At 40.0% G+C, this 16291-nt stretch overlaps 1 protein-coding gene across 1 annotated transcript in view; it reads right to left on the reverse strand.

The window, feature by feature from the left end:
• Nucleotides 1–6465: 6465 nt before the first annotated feature.
• Nucleotides 6466–16291, reverse strand: part of b4galt5 (UDP-Gal:betaGlcNAc beta 1,4- galactosyltransferase, polypeptide 5) — a 40260-nt gene continuing 30434 nt past the window's right edge. Inside the window, exons 5-9 of the mRNA XM_086069373.1 lie at nucleotides 15763–15879; nucleotides 14230–14417; nucleotides 14015–14137; nucleotides 13576–13677; nucleotides 6466–10550 (exon numbers count right to left, since the gene is read on the reverse strand). Of these exons, the coding sequence (XP_085925499.1) occupies nucleotides 10403–10550; nucleotides 13576–13677; nucleotides 14015–14137; nucleotides 14230–14417; nucleotides 15763–15879 (678 nt within the window). The 3' untranslated portion in view covers nucleotides 6466–10402. The remainder of the gene's footprint in view (nucleotides 10551–13575; nucleotides 13678–14014; nucleotides 14138–14229; nucleotides 14418–15762; nucleotides 15880–16291) is intronic.

A 16291-nucleotide genomic window follows, 5' to 3' on the forward strand; every position in this document is an offset into this window, starting at 1 on the left:
ATTGTCAGCCAGTCTTCTGCTAAGTATCAGGACATTCTCTCCAAGAGGCTCTCTGGAAGAGAAGTCATCCAGGCATGATGAAAACTAGAAGCTGGATTTGAAAATAATTTTTTTGCAAGAGCAACAGAGGGTGGATGCAAAGGGATTCAAAGGCTTTAGATGTAAGCAACTAGTACTCACAAAAGGTTTACCCTTGCCTCTCCATAATTTTTTGTAATACCCCCTCCTCAAGAAGAAAAAAATATTTTGCCCCCCCACTGCAAACTCTCCCCTGCGACTATAAAAACAAGTATAATTTGTCTATAAAATTGTACGTACGCCTCAGCAGATGAGCTAATACTCCTTGTGTACTTTCTGACAGTGAGTGCCACTGCCACCTACTGTAGTGGATGTACAATTACACTTACATTACTACAGTGCAAAAAAAACCCAAGTGGTTCCCACACACATTTGTATTTAATTAAGGAAAGTTTTTTTTTTCCAATTTCATAACTTTTTGTTATTTTGTCAGTTTTCATTAACAATAATAACCTTGAGTTGCCCTTAAGTTGTAGAGTTATTCCATTTCTTATTCCACTAATGCAGTTTTAGTCAGGGTACTATGATTTTACGAATGATGGCACAAACAATATTTTCATGCTTTGAAGAATTTTGGGGTTGTAGTTTTTTTAGGGTGAGGACATGTAGGCGTGCCTATTTTTGGTGTAAACAGTGGTTAAAATAAGACTAATAATAAAACCTTGTAAAAAAAAAAAAACGATACAAAACAGTCCAATGACATGAGAAAATGTTTATATATATATATATATATATATATATATATTTTTTTTTAATATATATATATATATATATATATATATATATATATATATATATATATATATATATATATATATATATATATATATATAAATGGATGGCTTTGCCAGCGGGTGCCTGGAGGAAGCGAGCTGAGCTAACGTCTGGCTGAGGAGGAACACTGGCGCTGATCGGCAGAGATGTGACAAGGGCAGGCCGGCCAGAAGAGGAAAGAAAGGATGGGCAGTCACGTCAAGCAAGATGAAAACTAAGCACATGTGTTTACAAGGGAAAGCAGGCCACAGTCACAACAAAGTTGTGCAAGTTTTACATGTTGCTGCCATCTAACGCAGGAGGCCATGTTAAAAGTGCCACTCGAGGCACTGCACAACGCAAGCCTAGCTGGTGAGAAAGAAAAAAAAAACACACCGTAAGGGGAAAAACAATGACATGCACATGGTAGGTGCTTGAATGGACACCTGTTTGGGATGCCTCTCCCCATTACACACACTTGATGTTGACTTCCTTGAGAGTTTTTTGAGATATGAGCCCTTGTTCTGACCATATTTTTCTTTGACTTGCAAGCACCGAATTCAGATACAAGCACTATATGGCGGCTTAACGGTTTAATTCTTTACATTCTATTTAATTATCTATTTCTTTGTGTCATAATTACTTATTGCACATTTCATTTCTTTTTTCTTTTTTTTTTGGGGGGGGGGGCAGTAAAACGGATGGTATTTCCATTCATTTCAATGGCGACAGATGATTAGAGTAAGAAATTCTATTCAAAGTTTTTTCGTTTTTCCCCCCCCTGCTTGCGAAAAAAGGCTTCTGCCTGTAAATGTATAAATTAATAATAATAAAAAGACCTCCTCCCCCCATAATAAAAGACGGAAATGAACTTAAAACAACAAAACCTTTTATTTTATTTTATTTTTTTAACTGACAAAAGTGGGCTTCCATATTGGAGACATTTAGAGTTGAATTTAACTCTTATTGCACGGCACTATTCATTGAGATTTTGAGCATTACATTATATATCTGATTTATGGCCATTATATTGCCAGAACAGTAAATCTAACGGTGGTCAAAACCTTTTTTTTTTTTTTTGCACTGCCAGTCTGTGATGTTTTGTATTAATATTGCCCATTTGCTTTCATCACATGCATGCATACTTTATTCTGTTCTACCCCCCCCCCCCCCCCCACCTCCACCACACACACAATTTCCTGTAAGGCACTATCGTTCCGTTAGCCAAACATCTGATTTAACCTGATATGAGCGAATGGGCCCTTCAGTGCATGATGTCAGAGCTTCATATGGAAGGTACACACAAAGCTAAAAATTGTCACAAGCTTAAGGGCATGTGTGTGCGTGCGTGGTTTTTGTAAAAGGGACACACAAATAACCACACTAACGGCACAGGTGAAGCGAGACGGTGATCCAATTCCGCACCACAAATCCAATTGTTCCTAATCTTCTTCCTGATGTAGATTCCAGTTTAGGTCCTTTGCAGGGAGACATTGCACCAGATCAGGCACACAAGAAGCAGCCGAGGCGCCTTCAGTGACATCAAAGCCAGTCGAGTGGCTTGCCACTTGAGGGGCTGCATGTGGATGCATTAATAACAGAGGGGGCCTGTGTGTGTGCGCGTGAGAACAAGCAGGCTTGTGATGTGTGTGTTTATAACTATACATTTAAAAACACTAGTGTCTAATATGAAGAATCACATTTGATCTAAATGGTAAATCGAGTGCACTTGATGTACACCAGAGGTGTCCAAACTGGAGCCCGGGGGCCATTTGCGGCCTGCCGTCCATATTTTAGCGGGCCCCGGAATATACTAAAAATATTTTTTGACATGGCCCCGCAATGCAAAAAAAAAAAGAAAAAAAAAAGGGGGGGGTATGGTGGGCAGTATTAGAAGTGTAGCTGTTGAAAAAGTGGTGGGACGCAAGTATTGGTACTGACACTTCTAACTCTCTTTTTAGTTTAAAATGGCTTACTTTGAGCAGGATTTCACACCACATTATGGCCAAAATTAGAATCTGGATCCGTTTTTTACGCCTATTGGTGTTGTAATAAATAATAAATCCTTGTCGCTGTGGACTACCTGCATTTTATAGTTAAGCTAAGTTAAGGGTAGGTTTTGGTGGGCAGTATTAGAAGTATAGCTGTCGAAAAAGTGGTGGGACGTAGGTAATGGTACTGACACTTCTCTCTTTTCAGTTTAAAATGGCAGGATTTCGCACCACATTATGGCCAAAATTAGAATCTGGATCCATTTTTACGCCTATTGGTGTTGTAATAAATAATAATTCCTTGTTGCTGTGGACTACCTGCATTCTATAGTTAAGCTAGCTAGCTTAACTAGCTAGCTGGGGAGACAGTCTTTCCTGAGACTCTCATGAGAAGCCGGCAGCAAACCAACTACAAAGACATTGAGATGCACTGCTCAAATGGTCTCCATTGACCGTACAATTGATTTAATGCTCTTGTTGCTGTGGACTACCTGCATTCTCCCATGCTAGCTAGCTTAACTAGCTAGCTGGGGGAGACAGTCTTTCCTGAGACTCTCATGAGAAGCCGGCAGCAAACCAACTACAAAGACATTGAGATGCACTGCTCAAATGGTCTCCATTGACCGTACAATTGATTTAATGCTCTTGTTGCTGTGGACTACCTGCATTCTCCCATGCTAGCTAGCTTAACTAGCTAGCTGGGGGAGACAGTCTTTCCTGAGACTCTCATGAGAAGCCGGCAGCAAACCAACTACAGAGACATTGAGATACACTGCTCAAATGGTCTCCATTGACCGTACAATTGATTTAATGCTCATTTGCTGGCTAACTATTCCCGTACATGCATATACAATTCAAAGGAGCCCGCCTACACAACGCATGTGCACTCCCCACATACCTACAGCACGCAAGCAACTCAAGTAACAATACATGCAACAAAATGATGAGATTCGTTCACGTCCAAGTCCGAAAATTAGGATTCAATGATCGCTTTAACACGCCCACTCGAACCAGCACCGATTCGTGCACAGCCCTAATAAGCACACTTGCCCAGATGACTCTTGAGATGTGAAGAGTGAGCCAGTGTGCGTGTCTGACAGCCAAATGGCAGCGGCGTCAGCATACCAAAGCCGTTTGTTTCCGGGACATCGTCAATGTGGTTACTTCCAGCCACTCTGCAGCAATCTTGGGCACGCACTGGACGATTCTGGCAAATGCCAAGTTTCCAATAAGTGGGACATGTAGTAAGGTTGGCTAAATGAGACAGCGGGATAGTTGTGGAAATATTTTTTTTTTTTTAAAGTGGCCCACATGAAGTCTCTTCTCAGTAGCAGAGACAAAAATCATCTGTTTGCGTACTTAAGAGGGGACACACGGCCAGTTTTCTCCCTGCTTCTTCCTACACAGGCTTTTAGTTTTCAGGCTCCTTCTGGGTAATCACGTTAGATTCTCAACAAGGTTATTTTTACAGCAGCAAGCAAACAAGAATTTTAATCACTGGATACGAATAACAATGAAGCCCTTTTACTGGTCTGGCCTGTGATTTGTTAGAGCACCGACGTAAAGTTTTCAGTAACTTGCATGCTCACGTTTGCAATGAAATGTAACCAAAATATCATTAGAAACTAGATGTGCAATTTCTGGAGAAATCACATGTAAATGCTGAAAGCTAATATTTGAATGCATGTGGAATGCTGTATAATGTTGTTATTGAAAATATGGAATGATATTGGGGGGAGAAAAACTTAATAATGTGGAACAACCTTGAATATAATGGATGTTAAACAATTGGATAATGATGATTAGGCTATATGCAATAGAACTTAAGACAAAAAACTGTTCCAAACAGTCATCGACTCTAACCACTGGGCTATAGGCGTCGTGTAAAAGTTTGAAACACTGCGTAATTCTATTGCGCAATGTGGAATAATATGGAAAGCTGTCACTGAAGATGAATGTGGATATGATGGGTTTAATCCTCATTTATGTGATTTAGTAATGCATTTCTGTATATTATTTAGTGCCTTGCATAATAAATGGGCACATTTGCAATGTATAGTCAGAGTTGGGATTTGAACCCCCAACCATATGGTCGCTGGACAATGCACTTTACCAACTGCGTCACCGCAGCAGTATCAAACACATCGGAATGATAATGAGTGGTATGTAACAAAGGAAATTGAATGTCCCATTGAAAATGAATGAGGATTTTTTTTGGATGTACTAAATTGTGGGAAAACTAAGTAAAAGTGGATTGAGAAAATTTTTCAGCCCGGCAGGCATGCATTTTTGAAGCATGTTTGAAGTTGGAACGGTGTAAATCGGATGTTGTATGTGGGAGATGAAAGAGGAAAAGAAAGTGAGGAGAACAACATGAACAATAAAGAATCATATATAAAGAAAGAATAATAGGCCATATGTGTACGTATATTTAAAAATGGAGCCGCCAACCAAAATCGGGGTAAATGACGAGCGATGCGCAACATAAAGACAGAGCCACTGCATCTTTACAAGTTTTTTTTTATTGGTGTACTTTGACAATAACAATGATGGTATAAAAGAAAATCCCCATCATACAAATTTCAATAATCAAAAGATAAATATGCCAATACACAAACAGATCCACGTAAGGCTGACATCAAGTTTTGACAAGTGGCTTAGAGTGACTCGAATTCAAAGGGCGTGGCCCTCTTCACAATTTGGGACAATGTCATGTCAATTTATTCTTGAATAATTTAGTGGAGTCTGTTTCTTGGTTCAAATCCATAGAAAATGAATCAGTGAAGATTTTGGAGCAAATTGCGTCGCTGGTTTGGGTGCCTCTATTTTTGTGGCATTTAAAGCACATGGTGTTTTTTGGGCAGACGCCGGGCTGCCTTATAGTGCAACCCAATCATCTACACCCCAACTGTCATCAATCACCCTTGGAGATGTCGCGAGCAGAAAAAATACCAAGGCAGGTGCCCACTTCTGCCATCACACATCTGGTCAGTACCAGCGTCTTAACCTTACGAGCGGGGGAGGCCACGTGAATGTAGAACACATCTGCAATTTTGCAACAGCAATCCAAATTTGGGGGGAGCGAGGATAGACATGTTTTTTTGTGTGTGTGCGTTTCAAAAAATGCTGTGCTGGGAAGCGGTGATGTAAAAAGATTGATGTCGTTGCTATGTCAGATTTTCACTTAAATGGCACCCGTACCAGCCAAACCCACTCCAAATCCTTGTTCTTTATGCTACCATCTGTAGTAAATTTAAGACCTTATAGATTTTCTAAAACACAACACACAACAATATTTACAATGATCTATAACTTGATATGCACTTATTGAAATTTAAATATTTTTGCTTGTAAAAAAAAAAATGGAAATAATAAAAATTTTGAGTGAAAAACACTGCAATAAATTAAGAAGCTTTTAAGGCTGCCAGTTTTGTCAGATGCCCAAATATGGTTCCTTCATTTAAACCAGCAAAGAATGGATCAGAACAGGTGAGGTTATGGTACCATGAGCAGCAGGCTCCGTCTTTGTCTGGACTGAGACCATTTACAATATATATATATATATATATATATATATATATATATATATATATATATATATATATATATATATATATATATATATATATATATATATATATATATATATATATATATATATATATATATATATATATATAAAAAGAGGTACATGACTGGCCAGCATGCTCCTATCGCCAACTGAAAACAATCCATTTCCTGTTTTGGACAAAAGCATGAGAGTGCAGACTGATTTAGAATTTTACAAGCCAGTCTAGCTGTCATGGGGGTAAAAAAACATAACAAAAACAAACACTTTTAATTCATCAGCAGGCGGATGAAGCTGCTTGTACCATATTACTGAAGATAAAACCCAATACTGACTGTACGACCAAATCAGGTCTCTTCATATAACAAGCACAATTCATGTCACATCCTCATGTGAATGTTCCTAACCTTAACGGTTTGGCTCTTTCTACACGTCCATTGAGCTTTTAATTTAAAGCAATGATAAAAGTAAAACATGTACAGTGTTTCATGTAAGTGTCAAGAAAAAAAAAGAACCTGCTGAGTTGCTCACTGTCAGGCTCCTCCTCTCAATCATTATCAGTGCAGGAAAAGAAAACTACAAAATTTCAACTCTCGGAGTGCAGTTGCACACCTCTGGAGGGTTTCGCCATCTCACTCAAACACGCATGGAGAAGCTTTCATGCTTTACATAAATGTCGTGACCTTTCACGAGCACCTTTTTAGCGTTTGGTTAGAAAATAAAATGTGCACTTTGACGCCGAATCAGAACCAAAAGCAAAAATCTCCTGATGAAAAGTAAACATTTTTCCACATTTTGTCCTAAAGCAGCAAAGTACAGAGGAACCTCGGTTTTTGGATGCCCTAGTTTTCATATGATAAGGTTTTTTGGCTATTTCTTTTTTTATTTTGTAAATTGTTTATAAAGTACTCATTTGACGGCAGGGCGTAGTCCACAATGCAAGTTGTTGTTAACAAATAAAAGCAATAATTCTCCCAGTCTGCGCTCCAACATTTAGACAACATCTGCGGAACATATCCTGTCAAAATGTCAGACCTCCAAAATAAAAGCATTCCATATCATAACAGTTTCACCACACTTTCATGCGTCACATTGTGACTTATACAAATGCGACTGCTAAATAAGCCATCAAAGGGCCAAATAAATGGTGAAACTTCTTATACTGTGACGCTTTTATTTTGAAGACCTAAATTTTGACAGGATGTTACATCAAAGTTGCCCCAACTTGTCCGAGTGATGCCGAACAGTCCGGGAGGCTTGTTAGTGCGTTGCTTTCTGTTGAGTGCGTTTTACACAATATAACCAAAAGTTTCAACAGAATTCAAGAAAGGACACCCCTCGCCGCTGTATACGCCATCAAGAGTATTGTTAAGTCTTTTGTATGTATTCTTTCACATTGTTTTTTGTATATAGCTTTGTCATTTTCTATCAAATATATTTTTGTGGAACAGATTAAATTGGATTTTCTAATTTACTATTTCCAATTGGAAAAATTGCTTTGGATTTTTATACGATTGAATTTTAGTTTGACTTTCATCACAAAGGCCCACTGAAGTTGTTTGTTTCCTTTATTTGTATATGAAAGGGACTTTTTAAGATGCAAGGCAATCGAGATTACCTAATAGAAAGGATTTGACTGTTGGTACTAGTAGCCACATGTCCTCCTTCGAATTGTTTGGAAAAGGCGAAACGGTGACTTGTGAGAAGGGAGCTCTCAAGCAGGTCAGCGCCATTGATTATCACTTGGTTTAAAAGGAGGTGCTCAGTGAAAGGCAAGGACAGCTAACACTTAATTGGCTTTCTTGCTCTTCCTGCGGTTGTCACACAAAATGGCGTCCTCAGACGTGTCTGCTGAGCAGATTAACACACACACACATCGTCGTAAACGGGTCCCGTCCCGATCTATTTCATCCGACCTGGCATCTGCATGAAATAAAGCCGCTCCCAGGATGATTTGAACACAGGATCCGAACCTCACAACCCCCCCACACAAATACACACGACTACAAGATTCAGTGCGTCTAACACAGCCTGTCATACGTTACATCATAATCAGCACATCAACTGCCAGAAATCAGACAAACCAAAAACAATTACAGAAAATAATCCAGAAGAGATCAAATAAATAAAAAGAGGTCCAGCCTCACTGTGGGAACAACATTAATTCACCCCCTTCCCCCCTAAAAAAAAAAAAAAAGACAGCAAATGAATACAAGGCGATTTGTGTGAAATGGAATAGCTTTGTGATGAGGGCACAGCCAGTGAAGAGTATGTCTGTTTTTTTTTAAATTTTATTAATTTTTTTATTTATGGACCATATATTTCGGTTGAATTTTGACGGAGGTGGCAAATCCAGGTCCAGAAAGTAAAAACCCTGCCACAGTTTGGCTTTAGCACCAGGTGCTAGCTAGCTAGCTCCCTAGCTAACTCCCATGGTGCTTGTTTACCTGCTAGGGAGCTAGCTAGCATCAATGGCTAAAGTCAATCTGTGGTAGGGTTTTTACTTTCTGGACCTGGATTTGCCGCGTCAAAATTTCGAGCACACTTAAATCAAAGAAGGGCAATTATTTGACTGTTGTGTACTAGCACAACGTCAGCAAGCGTCAATGCGCGATCTTCGACTCGTATGCTACTCGAAAAACAACCTGACCGGGTTGGGAATCAAGCGCGTACAAGCTGATGCCTCAAATATTCTGAACTGCGAGAAAAGAGGTTTTAGTTTAAAAATAAAATTAACGAAGGCAGGCATTGCTAAAGAGATTTACAATGGGAAGGGGGTGGGTGGGACAATCAATGCAATCTGACAAATAACAAATCAAAAGCTTCTGTAAACACTATCTGGACAGTGACAGCAATCAAGTATCTCTACCTCCAGTTAGCTCATGTGAAAGCGGAGGCGATCACGCTTTACAAAAGAAAAAAAATCTGTGATTACGCACGGCAAACAAAGTGGGGTCTGAAGTCCATCCTGTCACTCTTGACTGACAAGTTGATCCACACAAGCCATTTGCATAGGCTCTCCCTCGCCAACGTCCTCCCAGACAAGCCGGTGGGAAGACGCGCCCTTCGTCATCGGACGCAAACCTTCGCGTACGCCGTCTTGTCGTCTCTGTAGTCCAATGCGAGAATATGCTAGCACCTGCGCTATTGCATCGGTATCGTGAGGCAGTCGGGTCGAAATTCATCTCTGTGATTTTCCGGCTTATTGCTAACAGGACGAGCAACACTCTCTCACCCGCAGCCGCGTCCACCCAAAGCGACGACGCAAACACAAATATCACAGTCTTCAAATGGTACGTGTTCACAGGGTAAAATATAGCTTTAAGAAATTAGCAAGGTATTAATATACTCTAAATTTAGCGTAAACCATCTCACATATAGATGATTGAAAACACTCTTCATAGTTCTGTTCATTTGTAGATTTTGGCATAACCTTTTGCAGAACCAGCTGCAAGCTTCCACGCGCTAAAAGTTGTGTATGTGTGTGCATGCAAATGTTTTCACAGGACTACTGCATTCGTGTAAGAAGTGCAAAAGCAAAATAAGAGAGCACGTCATCACCTTTTAAGTCAAACTGTTGCGCGCGTGCAAGAGTGGCAAGTGTGTCTCACGGCCTATTTTATCAAACGAATGTAAACTGAAGTGCAGGGAGGAGTTAATCGCAGACTCGATGAAGAAAATTAATGACTTGATGGGTGTTGAAGGCCAAAATGGTGCAAAAGGCATGTGGACACTGAAGACTAGATAATCCCAGATGAGTGAAGTGGTGGACTGTGGCACAAACAAGTGCAGCATTTATCCCTATTTTCTCATAAGATTTAGCCAACACGCGTATTTTGAGTCTCCGTTTTTTTTCTCTTCTTTTTTTTTTTTTTTTTTGCATACCCACAAAAGAAATAAAGCACGAACAAACTAAAAAGCTTTTCAGCAGTGCCGCAACTGGTGAGATATGGCTGATGTCCCAGAGGACTTTTTGATTCCCGGGGTGGTTGTCAGTCCAGCTCTGCCTACATCAGTAGTCGGCTACAGGTGCAAGATTTCTGCTCAAGCTGACCGTCACGTTGGTGTAGAGAGGCCTCTTGGACACTAGGGGGGAGTAGTTTAAGTTGTTCAGGCCATCCACTTTCTGCCTCTCCTTTGAGTGGCGCAGAAGACTATACCTGCGGGAGAAATCACACAAATCATCAGATTGCTTGTTTTCAAGATATTCCACTTCTACTTCAAATACTAAGTTTTTCCAAATATGAGCAGTCATTTGACTATTTTTTTAGATTTGACTTGTGAGCGCTATAATATGGCAGTGAACGCAACTCAAGTCACTTAACGAAGCAATTTGACAACTATTAAACATTTCATCAATTGTTGGAATTTAGATGTTTCTGGGGTTGGTGAAGGACTCTGATTGGTGGCCCGGTGGGTGGTGTCTGGTCGGTGCTGGATTTCACTTTCCTTTGTTTTCTTTGGTCCTTCCTCGGGTCTCCTGACGGCGGTGTTCGGTTTAGGTGAACGGTATGGGATTTTTTAATAGGTTTTAGGTGAACTAATGCATACACACAAAATAAAAATTTATTAAAAAAATAAAAATGAAAAATAAAAAGAGAGCAATGATGATGACATGTCAAATCAGTAAAATTACCGAATGAACTGAGCTCTCCAGAAAATGAAAACATTTAATCAAAAAGGAGGCTTCAAGTTGTTTATTGCCACTCCCAGTTAAAGTTTACTGCCAACAAAGAGAAGTACATGTCGTGTATTGAAAATAAATATAGCTTACTAAAGTCTGCTTAGCCTCAAAGCAAAAACTTTAACCTGGATTTAAAAAGCATTTACACTCGGGGCTGACTTCACTTGTGTTTGCATTTTATTCTATTTGTGTACAGCATAACAGCTAAACACAGCTTCACTATGTTTACTATGAACTGGGGGTTCCACTAATAGACCCAAGTCTGCATAGGCCCATCTCAGAGCCCTATACTAGGTGAATATTTGGCATTTCTTGAATGCGACCCAAACCATTCAGTTAATGAATTAAGCAGCCAAATCCACCGATATCTATAAACACTAAATGGCTCAAGGTGGAATCGGCAGCGTCATCACTGCGCTGTGATGTAGTTGACGGCAAGGTGGATGACTTGTCCACTTAAATACGTATTAATCACTGAATTCATTAAAAACTGATTGGTTTATAACAATCATTATTAACGTTGCTATGATTCAGGTAGAATTTTTAAATTGCAGTTTGTTTTTTTTAAACACCGCATAGTTGTTTGTATCACCTCTTATGTCATACCTAACAAGAAACATGAAAATCAGTTGAGAGTTTGTGAGAGTTGAGAAATCTACAGCTATCTGAAAGTCCGTGCTCCATTTACTGTAATGCTTGCGCATCCCTGTCTCAAGATGGCCGCCCTGTGACGACGTTACTTCACATTGGCTCACAGCGCACACCAGCCGACTAGTGTTCTTATGTTTATCCATCTCATGGGGCGGCCATTTTGCCACTTGCTGTCGACTGAACTCAGTGCTTATGCTGCATTAAAAGGAAAGTGGGAAGTCAGACTTTTCTGACTTCATAATAGGAAGTGAGCACGGGAATGCCCCTTTGAACTTGTACATTCAGGTTGGAAAGTTGTTCTGATGTCACTCGATAACGGCGACCTCACTGTAGAGACATACCGTGATTGGCAAAACAACATTTTTTAAAAATATTTATATCTAAGTATGTGTTGTTACTTTACTTTAGTTAATTGAAATAGGTTGACATAACACAACATGATTTGGAATGACTGCATTAACTAGAACAACAATCAATTTATCGGAATCAGCCATCTTTGTTGTTTGGATTTGACCTTGAACGCTTTGAGGTCGGAACTGGGAGAATCCAAGTGGGATATGTCAGACTTCCCACCTTACTTGAATGCATTAGGTAACAATCAATCACGGCTCAGCTTCAGAAAATGTGACGTCGTTTTTAGTTGACCTATGTCAACAATGTCAAAATGGCCACCCCCTGAGATTGAGAAATAAAAACGGGTGGATTTGGCTGCTTAACTCTTATTCAACAAACACAATATTAATAAGGATACCTTTCAGTATTATAGTCTTTGAATATTCATTTTAGTTAGTCTTTATTTCATTTTGAAGTTTTTATTTATTTAGTTTGAATTAGTTTTGAGGGTAGTTCTTATTAGTTCTAGTTATTTTAAAAATGCTTAGTTTACTTTTAGTCAGTTCCAGTATTTTTGTTTAAAAAAACCCTGTGTATTACTTGTGTGCAATATTTAATAATCACCAAAGTAACACCAAGCGTTGCATTTTGGCTGAGTTAAATGAAAAAGCATCCATCAGATCACAAGGGGGCGCACTATAAAGGAAGCGCAAGAGCGTCAAGCAGAGCAAAACAAATACAGTCGGAGAGACAAAACAAGAGTCAAGAGTGAGACATTTTGCACCCTCATTATAATAATAATGCATCGGTTTTATATAGCGCTTTTCTAGACACGACGCTTTACAACGGAACGGATTAATTATTCATGCACTCACACATTCACACTGTGGTGGCGGTAAGCGACTTAACTAGCCACAGCTGCCCTGGGGCAGGCTGACGCAAGCGTGACTGCCAGTGTGCGCCTGTGGCCCCTCCGACCACCACCAAACATTCGCACCTTCCATACACCAGTGTGAGTAGCACTGGAGGCAATATGTGTGAAGTGCCTTGCCCAAGGACACGACGACATGACTTGGGGAGAGCGGGGGATCGAACAGCCGACCGTATGGTTACTGAACGACCTTCTCTACACCCAGAGTTACGGCCGCCACAAATTTATTATGGAAAATAAAGTAGCGGGAACCCGATGCGGTAACATTATGAACACCTGCGGCTTACAGTCTGGTGCGGCTTATACGTGTAGTATTCCCCAAATTTAGCTAGTGCGGCTTATAGTCAGGTGCACCTTTTGTAGTCCAGAAATTACTGTATATAACATTGAAACCAAATTTTTAAAATTTCCCAGTGAGGATGACTGTCCCTGAGCGTTTGGAAATCTGTCACATGCAAAGTCTTGGAATTCCCTTCAAGTCGCTGCTCGGGCTTTTCATGTGACCGGCTCACATGAGCCTAAGCTTCTTTCCAATTTGAGCGAGCGAGCGTGCGTGCGAGCAAGTTGAAAATGCCATGGCACTGACCTCCCCAGGAACTGGACCTCGCCGCGATGGTGGTGCGGAATGGACATGTAGCGGCCCAGCTCTCCTTGTGGTCTGCTTACGGTGTAATTGGCATACAGCACCCTACAAACACATTTGCTGCTAAGTGATGCATGAATGCTCCGTTGGTGACACTAATTACCGTATGTTCATAGAATACGCACTCAGCCTGGGACAAAATATGCGCATACAAGTATTGTACACAATTCAAATTGGTAATAAAAGACCACCAGTTGTGTGTGTGTGTGTGCGCAGCAAGCAGGTGAAAAACAATGTTTTTTTTGTCTGACAAATGTAAATAGAGGGGAGAGAATATTAGCCGGCTCATCCATCTCTTGGACATACTTAATGCCATATTGACAGCTTGCCGCAGTTGTACACTTTGATAGGACAAGGTGTGTGTGTGCGTCTCTGTTCTTACCTGTTCCAAAGGTCGTCGTCCTCTCCTCCCCAGCCCCAGAACGCATTAGGAAATCCATTAATCTTATTGAACTGTCCAACTCGCAGGCCGCTGACACCGCCAAAGAACTCATTATACGGAAGCCTAGGAGGAACAATTAGACGTATATTAAATGAGTATCAAGCATGAATTGCGCTTACGAGAGCCCCCCCCAAGGAGAGCAGATGTGGACTCACATGTACGAGTACTTGTCAAGCTTGACCGCAAAGTGCCGGGGCATGTCCGTGCAGCCGTAGTAGTTCCTGTCATTCTCCATCAGGTGGTCCACATCATGGAAGACTAGACAGTCCCAGTCCAGATCCTTCATGGCCTCCTTGAAGCCCACGTTGAACAACATGGCTCGGTTAAACGGCTCCGTGCCGGCCTGGACGGGGGATTTCCAACATGGTTTAAACCCAAACGGGCAAACATTTTCTTTTCTGTCTGGCTTTTGTCTTCGGACACAAGTGAAATAAATGTATATCATTTATTATACAAATAAGATACGATTTATATAAACGAAGCCTTAACATGAAATATTGTCATCTTTGGTACATCTCGTAGACATTGACTAAAACAAAAGACATTGCAGACATTTAAAGTTCCTGAGGGTGCTTTGTCTTGAGGGCTTTAAGAAAAGTCAAATCTCCACCCCTTTATGCCACCTTTCCTTAAAGGATAAGTCAACTCCCCAATTTTTTTTTGACAATAATATGTTCTATGCAGCTCCCACTGGTCTAAATATGTTAGTCTGTAAGCGGCAATCCAGTTGTTTTTGAATAGGGGCTAATTATTTACGTTAAATTAATTAAAATTTAATAATATAATATATATTTTTATAATTTTTAATTTAAAACAGTAATTACAAACATTAGTAATCATTACAACTATTAGATTAAAAATACACACATATTAGAAGTATGTAAATACAAAAACAAGACAAATAAAAGCAATTCTCTCAAAAATATTACATGAAAAATACAAATCAGTCAAAAAAACAACAATTACGTTGGGAAAAAAAAAACTGACAAAAATACGCAATATTCTATGCTACAAAATATTGGCAAAAATACAAAAATACTACACAAAATATTCACTGAAAATACACAGTATAACAAAATAAATTATAATAAAATAAAATAAAAATAATAAATTGTTTCACAAAAATTTGCTTCAATCATTGATTGAATAACGTTTGTTTGGTTGGTCGTTTGGATAGTATCCATTCCTTTCGCCGACCCGGAATTGTGGGATATATCTGTGCTAACCAGTGCCGCAAACAGCACAGTTAACTTTAACGGTGTCGTTAACTAAGAGCGTGACTAACAACGCATATTTAACGGACGGTTAGTTAATGGTGGGTTAAAAATTTACCCGGTGATAAGGGGTTAAACAGTGGTTAAAATAACCGAGAATTGAACAACCGGGCCCTGGTGGATAATTTTACCTGAAACCTGACAACGCATCATCTAAGGGATTCCCGAGGTAGCAGGCCAAACGAAAGGGTCAAGGAGATAAGATGAGAAACAATCATGTTATTCTGTTTTACACTAATTTTCAGGCATGCTCTCTTTTCTGACAAAAAAAAAGTATTTCCCTGAAACCCATCATCCAATTTTCAAAGTTTTTGGTGTGTTCTGATTGACGAGGCCATTCCAAATATACTCCAAATTTTAACAGGCTGCCATTTTGAGACATCATTTTATCACGTTGCTAAACGCTTAGCCTACCTGCTCTATGACATAAAAGCCAAACTGTAGCCTCTGTTTCTGGAGCACTGGCACCAGATGTCTCAGGAGGATGGGCAGGTGCTCGTGTCGGTTCCTGAATGGGACTAGGATTGCCACCTAAGGCCACAAAAGGTAGTAAAAGAAACATGAGTTGACATGCATGTATGCTTGGAACAGGAGAAAAAGAAACTGAAATATCATTTGTGGAATGACATCCGACATTCAATCAATCAGGGGTGAAGCGGGGGGCAGGCAATGTCAGTTCAATGGTGTGTTGTTACACATGAGTTGCTGCTATTCAAACGCGCATTTTGATCTTCCTTTGAAAGTGGACAAAAAGCAAACAAAAGTCACCGGAACAAAAAGCACACACAGAGAGCTTATTGTTAGTTGAGAGCGCCAAGCTTGATCTATAGGAATCTAAAGATTTGTTTGTCAGTGCCGCACACTCTCGGGCCAAATGAATAAATGAGAGAGACGGATGGCATGCAGGATTACTGGACACAAGCAAAGAGTAGACCCACTTTTG

The sequence above is a fragment of the Leptonotus elevatus genome, chromosome 2, assembly GCF_054856555.1.
Source record: "Leptonotus elevatus isolate MCC_2025b chromosome 2, RoL_Lele_1.0, whole genome shotgun sequence".
NCBI classification, from domain to species: Eukaryota; Metazoa; Chordata; class Actinopteri; order Syngnathiformes; family Syngnathidae; genus Leptonotus; species Leptonotus elevatus.